This window comes from Pholcus phalangioides, unplaced genomic scaffold, assembly GCF_987345545.1.
Source record: "Pholcus phalangioides strain wild (caught in Gottingen) unplaced genomic scaffold, Ppha-v1.0 ptg000008l_1, whole genome shotgun sequence".
NCBI classification, from domain to species: domain Eukaryota; kingdom Metazoa; phylum Arthropoda; class Arachnida; order Araneae; family Pholcidae; genus Pholcus; species Pholcus phalangioides.
The window spans coordinates 7,044,466-7,071,744 of record NW_028301601.1 but is presented as its reverse complement, the minus strand read 5'-3'; the positions used below and the strand labels follow the sequence as shown (position 1 = coordinate 7,071,744).

Sequence of the window (27,279 nt, the reverse complement as noted above, 5' to 3'; positions counted from 1 at the left end):
ACGACGTCAGACACCTTTTTTCGTCGGACTTAATGTCGGCTGTTGCCGTTGCCTTTCGCGTAGTTTGTCACATGCTGTCACTTCCAGTGGACGACCGACCCAACAGGTAGGATTCACACTGGCGCGATGCGGCTTGTGATGCAGCTTGCAGCTCGACGCAGATTGGTTAAAAAACTCCAAATTCAGGTTTTCAACCAATTCGCGTCGAGCTGCATCGCTTGTCGTATCGTGTCGGTGTGAACCCTGCCTAAGAGGCTCTTGAAGCACGAAATGCATACGAGAGTTGATACGCATAAAATGCGGCTTCCACTGAAATCTGTAGAAGGCTTGCGTATCTCCTGAGTTGAGTAGAAAGCTTTTGTCACCCGTTCCCTAGATATGCGAAGAAGACGTGCGCATCCCTTAAAGAGCGCAGAACTCTTGAGTATCTGTTCATATGTGAAGGTTTAGTATCCCTTAGAACGAGTAGATACCTTTCGTTCACCTAGAAATGAAGAAAAGATGTGCGCATTCCTTGAAATGCGTAGAACGCTTCAGTACCCCTTGGAATGAGTAGAAACCTTTCGTTCACCAAGGGATGCAAAGAAAACGTGAGCATCCCTTAAAATGCACAAGACGATGGAGTATCCCTTGAAACTAGTAAAAGGCTTTCATACCCCTAGCCCTTTTAGACACAGCGTCCATCTCAATGGACATAACCTTCAAATAGCTACATCAAATTTGCTTCTATGTGATACGGTTCATTATTGACTTTTTGGTATTGTGATATCAATCCCTTACTGAATCACATTTATATTTCTATGTTGATAACACTATAGCGGTAAAGATGACACAATTTATGTCAGCCATTGGTGCTTCTTGGCTTATACAATAAGAAAAATGTTCTATGTCAATTCCACTTTATAAATTTGTAACAAACAGTTTTGTCAAGGAAACAGATATTTTCTGGAATATATGCCGAGGTGAACTCGGAAATAAAATTCATCTGGTCTCCCCCGGGACACGAACCCAGGTCTTTTGTCAATCCGAGCAAGCATATCACCATCTACACCACTGGAGACACGACCCCGCGTTCCTTATTTCAGCGGCGGAGACCAGGTGACGTTTTTTTTATCCGAGCTCTCCTCGGCATAGAATCCAGAAAACATATGTTTCCTTGGTATATTGAGCTGAGAAAAAGCAGTCTATCTCGAACAGTTTTGTTCTTATTCGATAGATGGCAGCAGAGTCCCTATGGTATTAGACTGTTGTGTGAGAGAGACAGAGTTGTTGTTAGAGTGTTATGTTGCTTCACGCAACATAACACATAGTACAAATACCATTATTTATTTGTTCCTAGTAAATTACGATAAAATTACACACGTTAAAGTTTACAATTAAAAATTACATATCATATATATGTATAACCTCATAATATTTTATTTTACTTCAATGCACTACCGCAATTAATCCACAGAACGATAATGGGAAATGGGTATGAACTGCTATAGGATAATCTGCGGTACCCCGATACACAAATTAGGGTTCATGGTTCCATTCTTCGAGTAGTTGGGCGTCCACAGTTTTTTTGTTAAGAAAAAAATATATATTGTACATGGCTTATGTGTTTCCTACTTCCCCTTCACAGTGGAGAAGTATATATTGTGTATTCAGACTATTCTCGAATCTCTCGCACTTCAACATGCCAACTTCTTCTTCTTCTTCTTACTTGTCCCCACAAGTCTTCTCCACACTTCTTTTGAAGTCCTATGCTGCGTACTCTGGCCCATATGTGCCATTGGGCGCGTACACGTGTAATTTTTCTTCCTGGGCATTGGGTTCAACTACACATTTTTAATTAAATAGCTTGCACGTAACATCTAGTAATAACAATTCAGCGGAATAGCTTAACTGAGTTTAGTTAAACAATTAAATACTCTATCACTTTTCCAAGGACCGTCAAAAAGAATTAGAATAGGTAGTATCATGGCCAAGTGCGACAGGATCATGTTTAACGCCGGAGAATGCATTTTTTGATAGCCGTGAAATGAAATTCGCTGCATTGTAGTTTTTATTGCAAAATTGACTGTTTTTATTTTGTCGTCCGATCAATATAACACTTGTATATAACACATTCAGAGCAGTGTGACCGTTTATTCAATTAGAAACTCGTCGTTAAAGAGGATCAAACAGATATGCTGAATCGGAGAAGTGAGCTAATATTTATTTATGTTACATACGTTAACTTTTTGGAAACAGCTGCTGTTAAAAATCCTTACGCGGTTATACAAACTAGAGAAAAAAGTCATTAAAAAATTGGAAGAGGAAGGAATTATCTAAAAAGATTATTGATTTTCAGGAAAATGAGCAAGAGAAATGTTTTTCGAAATGAAACGGGAACTGTTTCTAAAAGTAAATTAAGTGCGGCAAAACGTCCCAACAACGGCCACTAACGGGACCGTGAAAATGTGGGCGTTATTGGGAGTAGTAGTTTTGTTTCTGGGAAAAAAAAAAACCAATTAAAATTTGCCATCCACGTATGTGGCATGTGAAATGACAATCTATTCTGCAACTGATTACGATAATTACATAATTGATTATATTAAAATATATTATCAAATTTTTCGTAATATTATAACAATTTATTAATCGATCTAAAGCACTATTACGAAATCGTAAAATTCAGGCTTGCAGTGCTCAGGTAGAACACAACAAGAGATAAAACTGATATGTACCAAAAGACGGTGTACCAAGCAACCCCAAATAGTTCTTCCTTCACACTGGACCTTCAACTAGAGAACTAGAAAATAGTTTCCGAACCTTTTTGTCCCATCGCCCCTTCTTCAGAAATGTCTTTTTCACATTGCCCACAACGCAATCCAACCCATAGGATCCTATTATATACACTCAGCTTCTACCGCCCCCTGGAACATTCCATCACCCCCCTAGGGGGCATTAAAGCCCACGTTGGGAATCACTGAACTAAACCTTCTTTCCAAGGCGTTCCTAAGTCCAATCCGATAGCTGAAGACATGGACGCTGATACACATTCTTGTTGAAAAAAGAAAAGGAAAATTTTGACGCATCCCCCCCCTCTCAAAAAATTAATACCCTGGACATTTCTATTCCTATTCGCGAGCACCAATTTTACCAGCGTAGATTACGTAGAAAGCATACATAATATTTTTTCCCCATAAAGTTCGGGGGGGGGGGGGGTAACTCCCTTAAAAATCACTGGAAAATTATGTTTTCTCATTGCCACACATATGCGTTTTCCCCCCAACTCTAAAGTGGCCGTAGTTCGGAGGTTTCTTGTATGTCAAGTCTATGGGATGCGTTCCTTTCCAAAAAAAATGTGGCCGTTGTTCGGAGTTGGTCGTTAGTAAAATGTATTCAAGAAATCGTATAAAATGTATTTCAGAAAAATTTCCGAAAATGTAAAAACATACATTCAATATTCGTTCTAGGAAATTTATACTCAAAAATACAAAGAAATTCTCTCAAAATTTAAATTATATTCATAAATTTAAAAAAAAAAATACTATATTCGAAAACTCAACAATTCAATTTATTCTCAATGTCAAAAGCTAATAAAATACTTTTCGAAATTATATTAAAACACTTTTAGCGATTTCATTGAATTTTTTTCCGAATTATATTAGAATATTTCTTTTAAACTTCATTCAAATATTTTTAAATTTCATCACTCAAATATTTACTTTTATTTTTTTTCAAAGATTTCAGTATTTCAAGAGCTTTAAATCGAAATTATCTTAAGTATTCAAAGGGTGTTCAAATATACGTATACAGTGGAATTTCGGTTAACGAGCTTAATTCGTACCGCGAAAGTGCTCGTTATAGGAATCGCTCGTTATTCGAATCAAACTCCCCGATAGGAAATAATGGAAACACGGATAATTTGTTCCACAATTATCCATTCACATAAAAATGACAAATAAGAACGGCATTTAATCAATAATACAATGCAATAATAATATATATATATACTAGGGGGTGGGGGCGAAGGCCCCCTGACTCCTCCGGCATCCAATCCCCCCTCCAACTCCAATGGAGGTAACTACTCGTCACATCATCTTTAATTATAAAGCAAAATATTCCTCAGGAACTGCAAATGCCTGCGAAATAAATGTACCGGTTAATGTTAATGCATAATATGTACCACAATACACCGTAAGCACTGCATTAAAATAAACAATACAGCACAATATACAATGCACCACAGTATGCAATGTATCGCATTGAACAAAACACAATAATACGCAATAAACCATAATATGCAACAAGCACTCATTAAAATAAGCAATGCAGCACGCGATGCACTACAATACGCAATGCATTACAATCAGTAATGCACCACCATTTGCAGTGCACCACAATAAGCAATACAGTATATTATGCATTCCACCACAATACGCAAACGCGATGTATCGCATCAAGCGAAGCAGAATAATACGCAATGTACCTCAATACGCAATAAGAACTGCATTACAATAAGCAATGCAGCACGTTATGCACTACAGTACGTAATGCATAACAGTACAAATCAACAACCAGCAAAATCAGCAATGCACTGCAATCAGCGAAACATCGCAATAAGCAATTTACCACAATACGCAATGCAGACTGCATTGGACTGCATTATAATAAGCAATACAGCATGCGATGCACTAAAATCAGCATTGTATTGGCAGTGCACCACAATAATCAATAATACATAATAAATAATAATCATAATACAGCACAATAACAATAACCACTGCATTAGATTAAGCAATACACTACAATACGCAATGCATTACAATAAGCAATACACCACAATACGCAATGTATTACAATAAGCAATACAGCACAATACGGAATAAGCACTGCATTGTATAATAAGCAATACAGCATGCAATGCACTACAATACGTGATGCATAACAATACGAAATGCACCATATTGCAGTGCACTACAATAAGCAGTAGACACGGCATTATAATAAGCAATACGGAACACGATGTACTACGTAATGAATACATTACGCAATGCACCACAATCAGCGGTGCACCACAATAGGCAATGCAACACAATCAGCGGTGCACCACAATACGTAATGTACCATACAATGCGCATACTGCATTGATGCCTAACAATACGCAATGCACCACACCACACCACAATAAGCAGTAGGCACGACATTATAATAAGCAATACGGCACACGATGTACGTACAACACGCAATGTAGCACAAAACGCATTACACCACAATGCGCAATACGTACTGAATTATAATAAGCAATACAGCACGCGATGCACTACAACACGTAATGCATAACAATACGCAGTACACACCATAATAAGCAATACAGCTCAATACACACCATAATAAGCAATACAGCTCAATACACACCATAATAAGCAATACAGCTCAATACACACCATAATAAGCAATACAGCTCAATACACACCATAATAAGCAATACAGCTCAATACACACCATAATAAGCATTACAGCTCAATACGCAGTAAAGCACTATACATCGTAATAAGCACCACAATACGCAACACACACCATAATAAGCAATACAGCTCAATATGCAATAAAGCACTATACATCGCAATAAGCACCACAATACGACATAACCACTGAAACATAATAAACAAGTGATACACTATAATCAGCAATGCACAACTATTTGCAGTACACCACAATAAGCAATACAGCCCAATACGCAATGCGCCACAATACGCAATAAGCAATACAGCCCAATTCGCAATGCACCACAATAAGCAATACAGCATAATACGCAATGCTACACCATCGGCGATTCGGTGCAATAAGCAATGCACCATTTTAGGCAATGCAGCAGAATAAGTAGTGCAGCCTTATAATAAGGGCACCACAAAAATAATGCACCACTATATCATGCACCACATTAAGCAATACAGCATAATACTTAATGTACCTCCATCGGCAATACAGGACAGTGCTTATTGCACCACCATCGGCAATACAGCACAATAAGCAATGCGCCATCACAGGCAATTAGTGCACAATAATTAGTGCACCAACATATTCAAAGTACCGCAATAAGCAATGCACCACTATATTCATTGCACCACATTAAGCACAATACGCAATACACCACAATAAGCACAATACGCAATACACCACAATAAGCACAATACGCAATACACCACAATAAGCAAAACAACACAATAAGCAATGCATCACAATATGCTGTGCACCACAATACACCATAAGCACTGCATTAGAATAAGCAATATGGCACATGATTCACTAAAATACGTAATGCATAACAATGCGCAATTGGCCAATATTTGCAGTGTACCACAATAAGCAATGCAGCACAATACCTCATGCACCGCATAATATGCGATGCATCGCACTAAAAAAAGTACCATAATACGCAATAAGCCACAATAATCATCAATCCATAAGCACTGCATTACAATGAGCAATACAGCACTCAGTGCACTACAACACGTAAAGCATCACAATCAGTAATGTAGTAATGTGTGTAATCAGTAATATTGTACACCACAAATAAGCAATGCAGCATAGTATGCGATGCATCGCAATAAGCAAAACACTATAAAAAGCACTATAGTACGCAATGCACCACAATACGCATTAAACGCTGCATTGCAATACAGCACGCGATGCACTACAATATGCAATGCACCGCAATCAGTAATGCACCATTCTTTTTGCAGTCCCACAATAAGCAATGCAGCACAATGCACAATGAGAAGAAAGTATTCATCCTCGACTCAAAATGAATCCTGTCAATTCCCCCTTAAAGAGATCTGTCTAATTCCCCGCCCTGGGTACCCTGACCCTGTGTGTTGGGAGCACTGGTGATGTATACATACCTCTGGGTACATGCACTAAACTTGATCCCTACAGGTCAAGCGGTTCCCGATGTCCTCAGGTGTTAAATGAAAACTCGACCCAAAATCGTAACCGACTTCCGTAACATAAAAACGTAACAGATTTCCGTCACCCATTTCTGTAACATAAAATCGTCACTAATTTCGGTTGCTTAGAAACAGACCCTTTTCGAGTTTGTGATTTTATATTATATAGTAGTAGTATATAATATATACTTTTAAGGTATAATACAATAAAATTACATATATTAGACGAGCCAATGAATTTTCAGAGATATCGACCTTGGCCCGTGCCTATCCTTGGCTAGAAATCAGTGAACCCTCTCGCGGAGAGGGCGTCTCAACATCATGGGTCCCCAGGAAAAGTGCAGGATCGTCAGAGCCCCATCCCCCCCCCCTCCTTTGATACAGTAATTTTTTTAAGGTCCCGTACTTGGATAGAAATGTCTGTCTAGTATGCTATTCACATATTGAAGATCTCGAAAATTTTGACCAAATATCTTTATCATGAGCACCCCTTTTAAACTTGAGGCCCCCAGGCCGTTCCAGGGTGGACCCACATATTATGACGGCACTGAGAAAGTGTTCTGAGGTGAACCGTACTTGGCTGGAGAGAAGTAATAGCTTACATATTAATTACATCCAGAAATAGTAGTACCAGATCTCATCATGTGCCCCCCCCCCCGTGGATATGAGTGTCTGAGCCCTGCCCATATGGGCTCGCGGATTTAGATGGGTCCTGGTTCCATGCTGTGTTGGATTCAGACTGTATTAACATTTTCTCCCACTACGGAGAGTACCCTCCCGGCGCAACTGCGGTATTCCACGGGATGGCACCGACGTTGGTCCGGGCTCGACTCGCATCTGCCGGAGCGGACGATCTCGCCCAGTCCCGGTGCAGCGCCGAACCCGCTTCGGACCGCAGCCCGACGGGCCCGGCCCTCAGATCCAATCCTTCTCCCGAAGTTACGGATCCGTCACGTCGACTAGAGCAGCGGTTCTCAACAGGTGCTCCGTGTACACTCCCTCGGGAGAGAATGCACGGTCGCAGTGTGCGCTGTCGCTCGAGCAAAATAAAGAAAAGTAAATTTGGATATAAATAATGATAAATATTTTTTAATTTACAAAATAAATCAGTAACTTTGATGAATGAATAAAAAAATAGGCCATTAGGGCTCCGTTATAAAAATTATATGCCACAAAGGGCTCCGCTAGTCAAAAAAGGTTGAGAACCGCTGGACTAGAGGCTACTCACCTCGGAGACCTGCTGCGGATATGGGTACGGCCGGGCCACAATAATTCACTAGAAATATGTCAGCCCCCTCTCTCTGAGGGGGCCCTCTTCAGCATTTGTCGTGGTTCCTTTTCCATCTGATTTTCACCTGTGCTCCCCCTACCGCAGAATATATCACAGACGTAGAGGGTCATAGGTCACCAGTTAAGAACCACTGCAATCAAACATGTTAATAACATAAATCATTGGTTTGAAATATCTGCTGCCACCTTCCGAATAATACGAATATAATTTTTCAATTGACATTGGTGAAAAGTTTTACGATTGGTCGATTATATTGGAACAATTATACAATATGGTAAAATTAAGTATTTTTATAAACAATAATATTTATTGAATTACCAAATTTGCTTAAAAATTTTAACGGTTAATGTTTTTGTAAAGTAAAATAACATCAGTACATTTGGAAGTAAGAGCCGTCCGTGGTTTTGTGGACACAGTTTGACTCTAATTAGTGTCCTCTTAGATTTCAATCACTTATCAAAGTGATAGACGGCTGCATTTGACCGAATTTATGAACATTATATACTGTACACAAATATTAACTGATAAAATTTTTTCATTAAATTTGATAGTTCTATGTATATTATTGTTTTCTAAAATATTGTCAATATGGTATAATATTTCTTTTATTATTTTATTACGCTATTCAGAAGCCGGTCAGCAACTTCAATCGGATAATTATAAGTTTTATTCGATAGGTGATAGAGCAAAAGTTCCAGTGAATGATTTTCCTTTGCATGTGTTATAATTATATATATAATACTACAGTAATTTGCAACCTGATGCCATGTGGCCTCATGGATAATCTAAAATGGGGGCCACAGGTAGGAAGGGTGCCACGACAAGTGCTGAAGGGGGCCAGTGTATAAAATGTAATAACACCATAAACCAACATGATCAGACGATACGATCAGACTAAAGATATATCGTATCCATTATCCTATCCATAGAGTTATAATAGTATATAACTCTATGGATATACGATAATTCATACAAATTAACTTACTTTAAACAACGCGAGAGAAGAGAATTATCTCGTGTTGGATACTATACTCGCTGTTGTTTGCATTCTTATTCTTTTTGTTTGATTTTAAAAAAGAACGTATAAAATGACACTTGCTTATACCTCCTTTTTAGGATTTCTCGGAGATGAGAAATTGCATTGTCGTTGGACAGATTTATTGCTTGCTTTACTGTGCTTCTATTTCATTGGTACTTTTCTACAGAATTTCGCACGGATTCCCACATTTTACACATCTCTCTAATCACATTTGAAAAGTGACGGACGTTTGACTTTTCGAATGTGAAATTTCTTCTCTCTCTTCCTCAGAAAAAGATACCCTCAATATAAGCTCTTGCTGTTGCATGTAATGGAGACCCATCAGTTCGTCTATGGCAGCGGTTCTCAACCGGTGCTCCGCGGAGCCCTTGGGGCTCCTTGTGTGCTCCTCAGGGGCTCCGCAGCCGCTCGAGGAAAATAAAATAAAAAAACAGTCATTTGAAAAAAATAATTATAATTACTTTAGAATAATGAAAATAAATCAGTAATTTTGCTGAATAAGTAAAAAATAGGTCTACGGGGCTCCGCCATAGACATTATATGCCCAAAAGGGATCCGAGCGTCAAAAATGGTTGAGAACCGCTGGTCAATGGTAAACTCTTGGCCGCAAACAAGCAAAATTTATATAAAAAATAAACGCACATACGCGTGATTACAATGCGACATCTAGTTTCGTGTAGCAGTCACACTCAATTTTTCTAGTGAGGCACGCTGACCGGACACTGTAGGGAAGAATATTACCTACAACTCCACAGTACGTGCGTGCACGAAAGCAAAAAATCATCAGCTTAGTTGTGAAAACGTGACAATAAATAAACAAAGCGCCAAAATTTTTGCTCGTAACGCGAATCATCGCTCGTTAATCGAATCAATTTTTTTTCAAACTTTTTGCTCGTCATGCGAATTGCTCACTAACCGAACCGAAGTTCAACTCTATTTCAGTTATATTCAAATATTTCCTTTTTGTTTTAGGTTATCGTTCCAATACTAAAGTTAGTATTTTGAATGCAAATAACAGTTCTGTTATTTGCATTCAAAATTTTTTCAAGATGTATTCAATTTTTTTTTTACATATTTTATTCAAATCTATTTTTATGATGTACATTCTACGTATAAAGAAACGTTCCCTGATGCACTTTCCATGTTCTCCTGTTCTTGGAATGTGCATGGGAATGGTGTCTGGGAGTCACGTGGAGTATACAGTATTTATATATTATTAAAAATACCTGTATATATATATTTTTTGTTTTTGTAAAACGTGTACAAAAATCATTTGGTACACAAATATTACTGAATACTACACTCTCATATTTATCTGAAATGATTAATTTTATAGATACATTTTCTCAAATCTGTAATGACTAGTGGGCATTGTGTATCATGTTCTATTAAATACTGTAAAACTCTCAAAATACGTGTCAAATATACGCTACGTATTTCGATATTTGAGGAAAATCAAATTCGTAATAAAATTTAATTTTTATTCCTTTAAAATTTAATATTAGTATTTATGATATTGAATTATTCTGTCATTTCTGAGATTAATCAACAATTATCGTTAGTGGTCACTGACTGATAATCAGATTTTATTGAAGCAAATACCTGAAAAATAGCTCCAGGTAAAGTGATAGTGAAAGATTTATTACTTGCTTATTTTAGGGTATTTTATCCTCTATTAAAATGGAGAATAATTTCGAGATGCTGATAAAATACTTTACTGATAAATACTCATTCTTTACCCGAGGGTGTTTCTGAAACTATGTATTATTTTATTTTCGTTTTTTATTTCCCGTCAATGTAATGAGAGAATATGTCTGCGGTGTTGATTTAAGTGTATATTTATATAAGTAACAATGACCTTAATAGAAAAATAATGATATTGTGTCCCGTAAAACTTTACACAGTATTACATATTGCACTTAGCAATGGTTGCGAAACTCTTCCGAATGTTCACTGTTCTTGCTGCTGTGGCTCAACGCATTGCATTTGGTGTTCGAGAGATACCTTACGATGCTGGTTCGGTGAGTGTGATGTTATTTTTATTTATTATCAAATTTTAAATTATGAATAAAATTCCAAATATCAAAAACTGGTATATACCGGTTGCATAAAAAAGGCAACAGGGCGCATAGAATTTTACTGGCGAACAATTAACCCTGGAGAGAATAGTTAGATACCTCAGTATAATTAGAAAAAGTATCCAAATAACGTGTAGTAAGTATTCAGATATGTCATTCATATTGCAAGGGGGTTGTGTAGTTATTAAATTCGAAGAAAATAACTTTTTATACGAACACCCTACGCTCAAGAACCCAATTAGAAAGCTGTTGCTCTGTCACGCCTGATGCCAACAACCACAACGAATTATACGTTTTTAAGGGCAAATACTCACTGAGACACTCCAATTCGAAAAACGGAGGAAAGTTGCGGGAAAACCGTTTTACCTATCTTCAATGCTATTTTTTTCCAACATTATCCCCGAGATTATTTCAGTGAATATTGCACTTAGAGAAGTGGATTTTTTTGGCATCAGGATTAGTCAGGGCAACAACCTTTTAATTGGGTATTGGGCACACGGGGACTGTATAAAATGTTATTTTATATTTAATAACTATACAACCCCTTCCAATATGAATGACATATCTAAAGGCGGATACACACTACACCTACGTGGCGTGTTACCACACCTTAATGCGTGTGATAGAAAGTTCCACCAATGAGTCTTCTGTAGGTACATTCACACTGTGCTGACGTGACGTGGTAAAGTCTGTGATGATGTAATCTGACATAACACGCAAAAATCCGTGCACACTACTCTGACGTGACGTGGGACCACGTAGAAATGCGTGCGATATAAATTCCACCAAAGAGCCTTCTGTAGGTACGTTCACACTGTGCTGACGCGACGTGTGAATGTGTCGGATTATGAAATCCGACGTAACACGCCGTATTACGTGTCACAAAAAAAAATCAAACCGTTCAGATTTTCGTCAGTCGTGTGATGGCACGTGAAGACGCCATATTTGTTTTCATCGTTCTTTTTGCTTCGTTCGTGTTTTGATCAATTTTGTTTTTTTGTTCGCGTTTTGATTTATTTAAATTTTTTTTCGTGTTTTAATTTAATTTGTTTTTGCTCGTGTGTTGATGATGGAAGGAAGAGCATGTGCATCGAACACGTTCGGTCAAATTCTCTGTTCTATGACCCAACCCACCGAGAATGCAGAAATCAAAATGCACGAGAAATACTTGGGACGAGATCGGAGAGAAGAAACATGAAGTTTCAAGTCAGTAAACAAATTTTTATTTAGTCTGAAATTGTAAAATTAAAAAAGTGTATTTGAATATGAGATTAATAAATATATACATTACGATAAATTTGATACATGCGGTTATTATGCATAATAACTGATTATTATGTACTTACTAATCGTCTTGGTGAGTTTGAAAGTTGCTCTAAATTTATCACTTTTACCGGTGATTATGCATAGTACCCAAGCGTCATTGGTAAATTTAATAATTAATAAAAAATTGTAGCTTTTACTGGCGATTATGCATAATAACATGCGTCGCGTCGTTGGTAAACATGATAAACCTCGTCGTTGATAAAACGTACTATATGATCTACATAATTCATACATGTATTGTATCATTATATCGGAGTACGATAGTAAAAGTTATTATATCGGAGTACGATAGTAAAAGTTATTATATCGGAGTACGATAGTAAAAGTTATTATATCGGAGTACGATAGTAAAAGTTATTATATCGGAGTACGATAGTAAAATTTGTTATTTTACATGACGAGAGTACATCGGGGTACGCTCGTCAAATTTGTCATTATATCGGGGTCCGACTATATTCATCAGACATAACTCATTTGGATTTTTTTTTTTCGGTGTTTTATCTTATATAAAAGGAGTAATTTCGAAGTTTGTACTTACAATATTATGGCTACTTACAATATATGGTAAAAATATCCATTTGTCGAACTTTGTTTGACAGTTCGGTGACTGAAAGCACCGATGGGTGGAAGTACGGGGGGGAGGGTGGCCTGGGGGCATTGCCCCCCCCCAGTCAAGTTGACTGATCTAATGTATATGTGCATACATGAATTGACATCATCATCGTGCCCCCCCCCCAGACTTCCAAATCTATCTCCACCTATGCTTTCAGCCAGTGGGCGTCAAAAACGAGGTGCTATGTATACTCTATCATCCACCATTTTATCACACGAGTACGAGCACCCCTCAGAGTTAATGAAATTAATTCAGATATCATTATTTTTCTCACAAAAAATTCGAGTCACGCAGCCATAGGCGGATATAGACTTGAAAGTCTGGGGGGGGGGGGAGAGGGCACGATTATGTCAATGCATATATACACAAATACATATTAGATCAGTCGACTCCAACTTTGATGCTGGGCGAAGGGGGGGGCACATCTCCATCATGCACGCACCAACATTTTTAAAACAATTCCGATGCTCTGCTTTTCGGGTATATGTATTACAGTCGGCTGTTTCGAAGGGTATTGCTGTTCCTATTTCAATCTTAAAAATTACTAGGGATATTGGAAACTAAAGGCCCTATCCCCTATGATTTTAAATAAAGGTAGTTAATGGAGAGCTAGCTGGGCCTCTGCCAGGATGGCTAAAAAGATCTACTGCATAGCACCAAATGAACTCTCTCTGGTACCAAGTGGGGTTGGCTATCAATCCGATCCAGTCACGCAGTGATCAGCGAATAAGCCCTTATTTCAAAATTAAATATCTCTACAACAAAGATCAATAGAATTATACAGTAAACGGTACGTTTATTAGCAAAACTGTAAGAATGTTGTACAAAAATTTCGAAAATTTAGTTTTTTTTTAATTTTAAAAAATTAAAAAAAAAACAAAACTGGAGATTTTGGGGTTCCGAAAATCCTCATTTGTGTGAAGAGAAACCACTGCATTCGCCTAAAGTTACTGCATGGGCTGCGGTATGCGCCAGAGGCATTATCGGCCCCTTCTTCGTGCGAGAAACGTTTACTACTAAACGTTACGTTACAATTTGGAACAATTTGTCAGCACACATGGCGCATACCGCAGCCCATGCAGTAACTTTAGGCGAATGCAGTGGTTTCTCTTCACACAAATGAGGATTTTCGGAACCCCAAAATCTCCAGTTTTGTTTTTTTTTTAATTTTTTAAAATTAAAAAAAAACTAAATTTTCGAAATTTTTGTACAACATTCTTACAGTTTTGCTAATAAACGTACCGTTTACTGTATAATTCTATTGATCTTTGTTGTAGAGATATTTAATTTTGAAATAAGGGCTTATTCGCTGATCACCCTCAATTGCATCAATTCAATAGATGTTACATGTCAATAGTCGCCGCAAGCAGACGCGAATTTTAGAGTTCGTAGATTGTAACAGAGAGAGAGAGAGAGAAGGATGGAGAGTGTGTTTGTAGTTGTTTGACTTTGGTTTTCTTTATCCCTTTGGGTCTCTCTCAAACCGACTATAAACAAAAATATAGTCAAAAAAGGAGCAGATGGCCGTCTTGTTATGTTCAGCTCACATCGAAAAAGCTGTACCATATAATTAATTTTCTAACGTGAGTTCCGCATGGACAGGTTCAAGTAGTTAGTGTACGGCCAGGATTACGCTATAAAAGTTTGATAAAAAATACTTTACACAACTTGAAAATTGCATTTAAGTTTTATGAAAGAAATTTTCAAAAACTTTTATAGAGTAATCTCGGCCTTTGTCAATAAATCTTCATTTTGAGAAAAATCAAAATAGTAGAAGTTCTCAAAAAACAATAGTAGGTATCACGACCAACGCCCACAACGGCTACACTTCGACTGATGGCGTAAAGGCTGACACACTAAACTGACGTGGCGTGATTTCACGTCATGTCAGGGATGTTGTGAATTCTGATTCGTGGAAATCCTGTGACGTGGGAATTCCACGTCACATAATTTGTACGTCACAGAATTTCCACGAATAAGATTTCACAAATTCAACATCGTAGTGTGTTTCGGTCTTAATGCATCAGACCAGTGTGCACACAGTATAATGTCTGATATGATATTGCGCCATCTGACGTCACGTGGTTACACGTCACGTCATAGCAGTGTGTATCCACCTTTAGTACTATACGTTATTTGGATACTTTTTCTAATTGGAGGTGTATCTCTAGGATCTCAATGTGGTTCCCTGTTAAAATGCCATACGCCCTGTTACCAATGCACCCTGTAGATATATGTTAATACGTACTTTGAAACATCTATTTTTATGGGAGTCGAATTCTGTTCTTTTAAAATAAAATTGGCGACGTTTTTAACTGACGCACGTTCGTAATTTCGGACATGCGCACTGCTACTTCATGAATTGCACGTAAATAGGTCACGTCAAAAAAAATTGCACGTCATTTTGAATCACGTTGGTAATGTGCCTGCCGGTGTAATTAGTATAAATGGCAGAATCAAAACAACGTTCATAAGGTCCACATTGAGAAAACTGAGTAGCGCTCACCACCTGTGAATAAATCCTCAATACAGTTCCTGAGCACAAGAAATGTGAAAGCGGCGAAGTTTGTTCTACAGATTTGTCAGAGAGAAAGATAAGACCCTTCATTCCCGGACACAACCATCCCTGTGGACATTTTGATATCTTCATAAGAAGATGCGAGGAGTCCCTTGGTACACATACCTCCCACGCACATGTAGAAGTGCGAATACTTCCTGTGCATCTATAAGTATGCTCAAATTTTCTGAACATTCCGGGGAGTACGCGTAGCCTCTTAAACATTTAAAAAGAAGCACATACGCCTTCTGTGTGTTTCTCCGAACACAAAACTATCATATGCGTTTCTAGAAGGTCCTTAAAGCATAAAAGGTAGAAAACCACAATTCTAGAACATTCAAACCCCTCTACCCCCCATGACATGCAACGGAACACGCACACACGCTTGATTAAAACTGACATCTGTTTATGCCAAAGAATGCCATTAGACACCACGCGTGATTTTCGAAAAGATGTTTCCAAACTGTTTTACACTCTAAAATTATTTCCTCATACATCACTTTCCATGATATCTTAGTTGAAACGTCGTGAAGTTGTTTCTGAACATTCATTATTCTTCTGCCGTTAAATTTTACAGGATATTTGCCAGGAAATTTACGACCCATCAAGCTGCAGACTTCCAATGTAAATAATATCATTTGATTCTTTTAAACGTTATCTGAATTCCTTTCGAATGTATTTTTTTTCTCATTTTTATGGAAACTTTTCTTCATGAGAAATCTCGTTTGCAGCATCAATTTGGACTCGATGAAAACGGTTGAGGACTTTGATCGATGCGCCCCTGCTCTTCTCGACAAGAGCGCCAGGGAATACATCCTGGCGGCAAGCGGAAGGCGCATCACGTACACTTCCAACCTGAAATCATTTAGAAAGTATGATTTTGTTTTAAGCGCTCACGTGCAAAGCGAGATTGCAAAACAAAACTAGTCAAAACTCTAGCTCAGACCGTAATATTATATTTCCAGGATACAACTTGTCCCTCACGTTCTTCGTGACGTATCAGATATCAACACGGAGACGACAGTCCTAGGACAAAAGATATCGGCACCTATCGGGACGAGCCCAGTAGCTGCGTTGGCGCTTGCGCATCCCGATGCAGAGTCAGGAGTTGCTCGGGGTACGTGTTAAAATATTTGAAATAAATAAAAACTCTTATAGGATACACCTAGTACGAAAGTGATCTCAAAAGTCATGCACAAGGTGGTACCACTGCGGTCTGTACGCTATCTTAATAGAAAACAAGGACTTACTAGGCTGCGAGGGGGAGGAGAGAGAGACGTATTTTTTTTCAGCCTGGTAAATCAAGGAAACAGATGTTTTTCCTGAATATTAGGCTGAGATGACTGAAAAGTCATCCGTCTTACCTAGGGGGATATTTGCTGAAGTTAAGATAGATTACGAATGCCCTCACTTACGTCACAGTGTGTGAAATAGAAAAGGCAGCGTCGTGTCTCCAGTGGTGTAGATGGTAGCATGCTTGTGCCCGGTTTGCAAGAGGGCCTGGGTTCGTTTCCCGGTGGAGACCAGATGACTTTTCTTTCCCAGTTCACCTCGGCATAATATCCAGTAAATATGTGTATTCTTGATTTGCCAGGCTGTTTGGCCGTGATCTTCTTATAGCTGAAATTCACTGCGATCACTGCGAAAAGCCCTTTATTTTTTCAAGAATTTTTCCCCCGATTTTTTTTTTTTTTTTTTGGCAGCTGATAAGTGCCCCTCCCAATATAAAGAATACCAATGTAAAAACAAGGAAGGAGAAGTGCTTGGCATTTTTTCTATTATTTATTTTGTACACATATTCCTATATTACCTTATATTTACTCCTATATTATCTTATGTATTCCTATACCAAGCAGTGGAAGGAAACGCCGTCTCTCTCCCCCCCCCCCCCGTTATAAAACTGAACAGAAAAGCTGACTTCATCGACTGGCAGTTGATCTGGCTCGTTGGGGTGGGGGGAGAGGGCATGGAAAACATATTTGCAAACAAAGTCCTCTGTACAGCTGAGCTTAGAATTTCCGAAATAAGAGGGTTTTAAGGGCGTAAGGTATCTCGTGATTGCCGAAATAAAAAGCATCAATATATATCTTTATTGCCAATGTAAGGGTTGATAGAAATGGAATCAGTTATTGCTGCAGATTTCGGAGAAGCAAGACTTGTTTTCGTTACTTCTATAGTGTACACCACTTCGAACCGAGCAAGAAACAGAAATTTCGTTCATTGGCACTGTTTTGACTCTGCTCAAGCAAGTGGACTGTATTTCAAGAAGGCTTTGAAAACTTAAACAACTTTATTCTTATGCTATTAGAACATTACTCAAGAGAGCAACGAAAGGCCCGTGCTCTTTCTCTCGTGCTAAGGCAGCAACTCTCCTCTACTCCCACGCAGTGGGAGGGTTTTGGCGCATGGCGCAGCTTGGCGGTCTTAACACTCCCGCCGATTGAAATTACATAATTTCAATTATCAATTATACAATAAATACAATACAAAATTTTTCAAAATAGAATGAATAACGCAATAAAAATTAATGTCCTGAGTAAGTGAATGAAATGAATATACAATATGAATACATTAGAACATGTTATACACAAATGCAAAAATAATTCTTACTCAATAGGTAAAACACAAATATTTCGCACACTTCTTTTCAAAATTTTGCCACTGGGCAAACGTATATTTACAACTCTTATCTTTCCATCGTTGCCATGGAACACTTCGGTGATCATGGCAGTACTCCACTGAGTGCTTGGTAAATTGTCCATAAGTTGACTTTGTAGTACTGGCTTGTTTTTGAAACAAATAAGACACTCATTTACTAACTTTCTACAAAGATTTCTACCATTGATTGGCCAAAACTTTTGTCTCACATGATATAATAACGACTGTGCACCAATATGCAAATACTTTAAATGGTAGTATCTCAATATGATCATGGTGAGAGGATGGTTAGATGGCAGTTATAGACTAAACGAATGAGACGTTTCTTGATGGAGAGACAGAATCGTTAATATGAGAGATTTAATTAAATGATTAAATTATATGATACATCAGAGACCCATCGGGAGCGCATTTTCTTGCATGCGTCCGGTCTCACACTTCAACATCGAATGATACTAAAATGATAGTACCGCTACATGGCAGGTGTCTTTCTGCTACGCACCTACATCTAAAGAGCAGGTGGTATTCGCTAACATTCGGCCACCCTGCTACAAGAACGTCCTCGTTCACATGATACATTATTTTGCACAGCACAATTTTTCTGGAGTATATCAACAAATACACTAATTGCAAAAATAAATTATGGAAACTATAAAATACGATACACAATATAAATGTCAAAATATAACAAAGTACAAAAATTAGTAAACACACATAATATGAATTGAAGTCAGAAAATAATGACAGTTCTCTCATAGTTCATAGTCTTTCAAATACGACGGCAATTTTCTCGTCCTTTTAGTACGGTTCACTCTGTTTGAATCATTGTCAGGATCGCAATATTCCTCTCTCGGTGTACATGCATTTGATACATGATTATCGTTGATTTGTTTCACTTCACCATCATCGTCATTGAGCTCTGAGTCAATAACTTGATCTTCATCGTCAACAAGATGGAATAGTTTCATCTGAGATGCATGGGCTGTTGTTGTATAATTTTGTCGTCTTCCTCGCCCTTGACCACTTTGACGAAAATCAGTGATCTTATATGTGTCTGATGGCAGTATTCCAGCAACCACCATTGGACCTCGGTACTTTGCTTGTGTTTTGGTGCTTACTCCGGTCTGCTCTGGTAACCGTCGTACCACTATCACATCACCAATAGAATATTTAAAAGCAACGCTGTGATGAGCATCGTACATCTCTTTCATTTTCTCTTTTGAGTCCAGAATATTTTCTCGAGCTTGATCACGCAATTTGTTTGGTGACTCATATTCGGAAGAAGTTGGCAATAATTCCGGTGGGAAGTAACCGGGTCTTTCGGGTTTGTACCCATGCAGAAGTTCAAAAGGGGACTTGCCTGTGGACTTACTGGGTGCCCAATTTATTGATCTTTGCACTTCAGGCAATACTCGATCCCAATCCCTATGCGACTCAGTTTTAACAGACGAGGTTATCATAGGTATAAGAACTCTGTTTATACGCTCGACTTGACCATTTGCTTGTGGCCTTTGACTACAGATAAGTGTATGTCTGATTCCATGCAATTTACAGTAATCTTCAAATGCTTTTGACGTGAAGCAGGTTCCTCGATCAGTTATAACACGATGGGGAGTTCCATAATCATTGATGAATTCATCAAAGTACTTGAGTACACTTTTCGTGGAACAATTAGGACACGGTCGTAAACGAACAAATTTCGTGAAGTTATCAATAATGACCAAAAGTTCTTTGTTGCGATGAGAACTGGATATCAATGGTCCTAGGAAATCCATGTGAATAATTTCAAACGGTCTTTTACCTGGGAGTATAGGGTTCAATTTCCCTTGTTTCTTTCCTGACGGTGCTTTTGTAAATGCACAGACCACACACTGTCTCACATGTTGTTTGACGTAGCTCACCATTTTTGGAAACCAAAAATGTTCTCTGATCATCTGTACTACTTTTTCTGCACCATAATGACCTGAAAAATCATGATATTTCACAGCAAGGTATTTTCTCATGGTTCGTGGCATCACAAACAACTTTCGTTGCTTGCAATTAATTTCTTCGATGCGATAAAGTATACCTTCATTCAACTCATAGTTATCAATAGTAGATTTATCATGATGAGTACGTTTAGATATTGGCTTCTTGAGAACGGAAATAATTTTCTGCAATTCTTTGTCCTGAGACTGAATAAGAGAAACTCTATCTCTTTCGTTGGAAATGTAAAATGCCTTGGGATTTACATTAAATTCGCTTGGACCGTTAGAACGAATCCCGTCATACGATGTATTTTCGCATTCTTCCACAGGTGAACGACTGAGAGCATCGACGTGCGTCATATTCTTTCCAGGACAATGTTTCACCTCATAATCAAATTCGCTAAGTTGTTCAGCCCATCTCGCAATTTGAGGCTTAATATTTCGTTGAGTGTTCAAGTATATGATAGCAGAACAGTCGGTAACAAGCGTAAATTTCAAGCCAAGTAATAACGGTCGAAGTCGCGTCATTGACCATACAACAGCAATGAGTTCAAGACGACTGGAGTGGTACTTTTCTTCATTAGGATGAGTTCTACGACTCACACAGTACACCAGCCTTAGATTGTTGCTATTGTCACGTTGAAGTAGCATACCTGCTAATCCGACCGCACTTGCATCAGTGTGCAATTCTGTTTTATCACGAGGATCGAATAACTTTAACACCGGTTGTGACACTAGTTTTTCTCGCAAGATCGCAAAAGCATTTTTTTGTTCATCATTCCATTCAAATAACTGATTGTTCCTAAGTAAACGGTTAAGAGGAAATGCTATGATAGCATAACGTTCTATGAAGCGCCGAAAGAAACCAGTCAAACCCAAAAATCGTCGTAGTTCTTCTTTAGTCTTGGGAACTGGATACTCAGCTATAGCAACTAATTTCCTTGGCCCAGGCTTCAATCCCTCTCTGTTTACCACGAAACCAAGATATTCCACTTCAGGCATACAAAATTCACATTTGGATAGTTTCAATGTCACCCCAGCTGTTTGCAGTTTTTCCAGAACCTTTTTCAATTTTACCATCATGTCATCGAAATCATATGCGCCAAAAAATATATCATCAACAAAACATGTTACAGTGTTCCACAATAGATTACCCAAAGCAACAGACATCGCACGCTGAAAAACTGGAGGCCCATTTGCTAATCCAAAAAATAAACGAGTTGGCTCGAAATGCCCATCAGGTGTTGTAAACGCAGCTTTACGTGATGATTCATCATCCATTGGGATCTGGTTGAATCCTTGACATGCATCGAGAATGCAAAACATGCTAAATCCTGAAAGACGGTCAAGCAAATCATCAAGACATGGAAGGGGAAATTTATCTTTCACGGTTTGAGCATTTAACTGCCTGTAATCAATCACCATTTTGTATTCACCAGTCTTTTTGGGAACAAGTAGTACTGGACTACTGTACTCCGATATACTATCTCGTATAATTCCTTGATCTTTCATTTCAGTTGTAATTTTTCGCAGTATTTGTCTTTCATAATGTGAAGCACGGTATGGAGATCGTGCTACCGGTTTGCTTCCTGGAATTTCATTTATGTGCATCACAGCTGTATTGATGCATCCGATTTCGTCAGGTTCTTTCGCAAAACATGAACGATAATCATTAAGTAATTCGCACAGCCTATTTTTTTCTTGTTCCTTTATGACATCGCCGACTTTAATTTCTTCACAAATAATAGGTTGCCTATTGCTTGTGATTGCTTTTGCAACCATAACATCAGAAACATCAACACTGGAATCAGGCTCGCTATTCTCATCATGCCAGAATCCACGCAAAATACCTCTATTTTTCTCTATTGGTATTTGGCATACCTCCTCGACCTGAATTTTACACAATCTATCAAACTCATCGATATTAAGGAACTGTGACTTTCCTTCTTTCCGTATCAAGATTAATTCCGGTGAATCGATAACATTATTACCAATGAGTACATTTGGTCCCTCAAAAGTATCGTCTTTTACTATATAGAATGTAATACTTCTCATTACTACATTATCTATGGCGACATTCACTTCTGTAATTCCTAGAGGTTTACTAAGACCACCAATACCTCTAATAGGAGAAATAACCTCATTACGAACGTCGGCGTTTACCCTTTGAGCAAAATTTTGTTTCATCATAGATATGTCAGCACCTGTATCTACAACAGCTTCAGTTTCAACCTCATTGATACGAACAGTTTTGTTGTGAGAAGGAATGTTTATTTTCGGCATGAACATAGCTGTGTTCACCAGAAGATTTTTTGGTTTTGTTGAACAATCTTTGGTACCATGACCCTCTTTTTTACAAGATGTACAGAACTTCACCCTTTTTGGTTTAGGACAATCTCTGGAAAAATGTCCCTTCTGGTAACAGTTATAACACGCATTATGGTCTGCAGGTTTACCAGTATCAATGTCCTTTCGCCTATGATAATCTTCTTTCTGTGGTTTGTTTTTGTTAAATTTTTCTCGAAAGATTTGAGTTTGTGGTCTAGAGCCTTTTGAATATTCATTATTATACACTTTTTTGCCAGTGCTCATGACCACACTTTCGTATTCGTCAAGCATTTCTGTCAACTTTACCACGGTTGTGATTTTTGACCATTCATCAATGAAATGATTACGAACATCTGTGTTCACACTACGTTTTAGTTGATCTGTCACGATGAGTTCTTTTAGCCCCTCGAAATCTTTTATTCCCAATCCGCTTATCCATTCCTCGAAATAATTTCTCAATTCGAAACCAAAGTCCTTCCACGTAATTTCCGAACTTTTCTTGTGGTTATTGAAAAGCTGACGGAATTGTTCAGGGCACAATTTGAATCGTCTCAACAGAAGTTTCTTAACATAGCATAGCTGCCAACTTTTGAAAATGAAAATTCGGGAGATTTTCGCGCAAACCCGTATTTTATTCTAAAACCACTCCCTAATAAATACAATAGGGATTTTTCCAAATAAAATAGGGATTTTCCAAACATAAACGTTAAAGCGTAGGGAATAAAATCCCTACTCAAAAACTGAAGTTAAATTAAAATAGGGATTTTACACACATGGAAGTTAAACCCTTGGGAATAAAATTCCTACGCAAAAAACAAGTGAAATTGGAGGTCAAAACATCAATGATGTAAAAATAAATATTGTGTTCAATCAGAAACGCTGTGAACAAACATTCTGCGCGAATGACCCCAAAATCATTGGAAGATGAAGGAAAACACCGTCAATTTTTGAAGAACACTGACTTTTTGTGACACTTGCTTGTTTTTTTTTTCATTTCACATGAGTGATGATGTCACTCTTTCCACCATGACCGATGTTTATGTCCGTAACACAACTTGTACAAAAAGGAAAAGTCGGCCCTCTTCTGGAACATTTGATGAAAGGAAATTCATCGGAATAAGTATCTTTAAAATTGATTAAATATGTTTTTGCTTATCATTATTCATGCTTTGTTATATCGCACGTACGTAACTTCAACAAAAGAATTTTTGACCATATGAGCGTCACTATAATCTTCAATTATTATCCAGGACTATTGGCTGCTAAGCCATTCCCCTGCACGATAAGACAAACAACTTTCTTGTTACCATCAGAGGGTTTGTAAAACTTCCTTAAAAAGGGTATTTCCCCATTTACGAAGTGTGACATCATTTCGAAAGGGAAAAAAAAAGAGGCTTCATGCAGAGACGGCCCTGCTTCATGCCCCACAAGAAATTCCTTAGGGATTCTTTTCATAAGCGGGGATTTTTTTTAATGAAGTAGGAAATTTTTAGGGACAATTAAGAATTTTTGTGATTTTCGTAAAATTTCGGGAGATTTAAGAACTTTTCGGGAGGTCAAGCGATGAAGTTAAAATTCGGGAGATTCCCGAAAAATTCGGGAGACTTGGCAGCTATGACATAGTCATATTCAGCAGCTTCCTGCTCAGGTTCTCTGGCAATGAGAGCAACAATTTCTGATGGTAATACACTAATGAGATGCGTAACCCAATGTTCTTTCGGGATGGACATGATCTTAGCCTGACGCTCAAAAGAGGTCATAAATAAGCTAATATCATTCTTCATATCAAATTTTGGGATCAATTTATGAAGATCTACTTTAAATGAACTATCATTTTCCCTCGCTAGACCCCCACCAATTGAACTTAGAGACAGTTCTAACCGTTTCTTTTCCAATTCCAATTCCATCCTTTTCATCTCCATTTCATCCTGACGCTTCCTCATCTCCATGTCATTTTGACGCTTCCTTTCCTCGCGCTCATCAATCTCTCGTTGTATTCTAGTTTCTATAACGGTATCGACAAGGACCCTAACAAATTCTTCCTCATAATTCTTCGAGTTTAGAATTAATAGTTTTAAATCAGCAACTTTAAAATCGGGATCAACTGTTTCCCCAAGTTCCTCGGCGAGAATTTTCAAGTCACCTTTTCTCGCTTTCGCTAAGAATGACATCTTGCAATATTAAAAAAAAATAATAATAAAAGAAAAGAAAATGACCAATGCTATGGTATTATTGCTAAATAATGATACGGAAGATATATATAGCATTAAATTGACTCTGATCATGAAACGAAAATAGTTCAACTCACCACTATATAGCAACAATAAAAAAATTAATCACTTCACTTCACTGCATATACGCGAAAAGAAATGAATAAAAAAAAATGAATTCACTGAAAATAAATCGAAATTCGCGCAAAATCTTGTACATCGCACTTGCGCGCTAATATAACCCTCGCATCGTCAAACGTGGAACCATATAATAATGTATGAAATAATTTCACTGAAGATCAATCAAAGTTTGCGCAAAATTTTAAACATCACACTCGCGCACTATCACCATCACAACACCTCGACACATCGGAAACGTCGCAGAATAATTATACACGCACTAATATCTCGCACTGCATATACTAATATCGCGCACTAAATCATCACATCATATTTCCACCAGCAAGGATAGGTCGTAGAATCACTGAAACATCAGAAATATCGTTGAATCTTTAACCTCAACAGCCATTAGACTACTTCGGGAATCCTCGGGTGACATCGGCAATCGTCGGGAGACATCGATATCTTCGGTAACATCGGAGATCCACGGAATCTTTAACCTCAACAGCGATTAGTATACTTCGGCAATCCTCGGTAGACTTCGAATATCCTCGGGTGACATCGGAAACAGCAACCAGCGGACGTCATCGGCAATCATCAGTAGAAAAGAAGAAACTTTTTTTTTGTTTCGTCGTCGAGAAGACAAACTTCGCAAGCTGCCGATTGTGGGCTCTAGTTCATAAACATCAACGCACGTGGGATATGCATAGCATCATCGTTATCACTATATATCTATGTCATCCCACTTCTGAATTATAGACTAAACGAATGAGACGTTTCTTGATGGAGAGACAGAATCGTTAATATGAGAGATTTAATTAAATGATTAAATTATATGATACATCAGAGACCCATCGGGAGCGCATTTTCTTGCATGCGTCCGGTCTCACACTTCAACATCGAATGATACTAAAATGATAGTACCGCTACATGGCAGGTGTCTTTCTGCTACGCACCTACATCTAAAGAGCAGGTGGTATTCGCTAACACAGTAACATGGGAAATTTACTGTTGGCATTTAGATCGAAATTCTGAAGTCTTCCACCAACTCTCAAAATACCATCATCATCCAAGAAACAGTTCAAGGAAGGGTAACTTGGAGTTACCCTTTAGAGCCTCTCCCCTCTTAAGCCTTTCAATTTCTTCCTTAAACTCCAACCCTTGAATGATTTTTATCAGGAGATTTTCAGAAAATTGTATTTCCTGTCTCATTAAGTTACCTGCTCGTTTTTCACAAGATCTCAAATTATAGGCAAATCTTAATACAAAACTCAATATACGTAATATTGTGACGTAACTACTGTTAATTTTTAAGATATATTCAATGAGAGAACTCTTGGTAGTTGTTAGAGTCAAAGACAAGTTACTGTCCTCAAAATTACTGTTCGAATCTTTTTTGAGTTCTTTGGAGTACTCACTTTCAAACAGTTCGGTAACCACAGGTGGTGAGTCCTCATAAGCAAGCTCTTCTCTCATCAAGAATCTCGGCCCGGTCCACCATCTGTCACTGTGCAAAAGAGCGTCAGCACTGATGCCTCTGGTAACCGAATCGGCTGGGTTGTCTTTCCCAGGGCAGTGGAACCAACAGTTTTTTTCTGTCAAAGTTTGGATTTCGTTCACACGGTTTGCGACGAATGGTTTCCATCTTTTTACTGAACCCTTTATCCACAGCAACACGATCTGTGAATCGGAATAGAAGTAGGTCTTACATGGTCTTTTCCTTCTCACGACTTTCTCAATCTCGCAGGTCAATCTTGCCGCGAGTAGTGCTCCGAGTAACTCCAATCTCGGTAGAGAAAGGTTCTTCAGTGGCGCAACTCTGCTTTTGGAAGCAATCAGGTTCACAGAAATATGGTCCCTGAACCGGACTCTGAGGTACGCCGCTGCTCCGTAGGCTCTTTGACTGGCATCTGAAAAACAATGAATCTCTATTTCATTCGAGTTATCTTCAGAAAGATCGAGAATGACCCTCGGCACTTGTAGTTGTTCGGATAGGCGGGGAAGTTCCGAACACCATTGTACCCATTTCTCCTTGACATCCGCTGGAAGCTCATCGTCCCATAGCAATTTTCGGAGCCGCAGTTCTTGGAATAGACACTTCAGCCTAATCGTGTAGGTGGTAAGAAGTCCAATGGGGTCGAAGATTCTACCTGCTGTTCGCAATAAGAA

General features: G+C 38.2%; 1 protein-coding gene across 1 annotated transcript in view; it reads left to right on the top strand.

Annotated features, from left to right (window-relative positions):
• The first annotated feature begins 2,135 nt into the window (after window positions 1-2,135).
• The window catches only part of LOC149083576 (2-Hydroxyacid oxidase 2-like), a 77,943-nt gene continuing 52,799 nt past the window's right edge, over window positions 2,136-27,279 (top strand). The window contains exons 1-5 of the mRNA XM_089234096.1: window positions 2,136-2,190; window positions 11,177-11,274; window positions 16,405-16,451; window positions 16,559-16,699; window positions 16,793-16,944. Of these exons, the coding sequence (XP_089090222.1) occupies window positions 2,175-2,190; window positions 11,177-11,274; window positions 16,405-16,451; window positions 16,559-16,699; window positions 16,793-16,944 (454 nt within the window). The 5' untranslated portion in view covers window positions 2,136-2,174. The remainder of the gene's footprint in view (window positions 2,191-11,176; window positions 11,275-16,404; window positions 16,452-16,558; window positions 16,700-16,792; window positions 16,945-27,279) is intronic.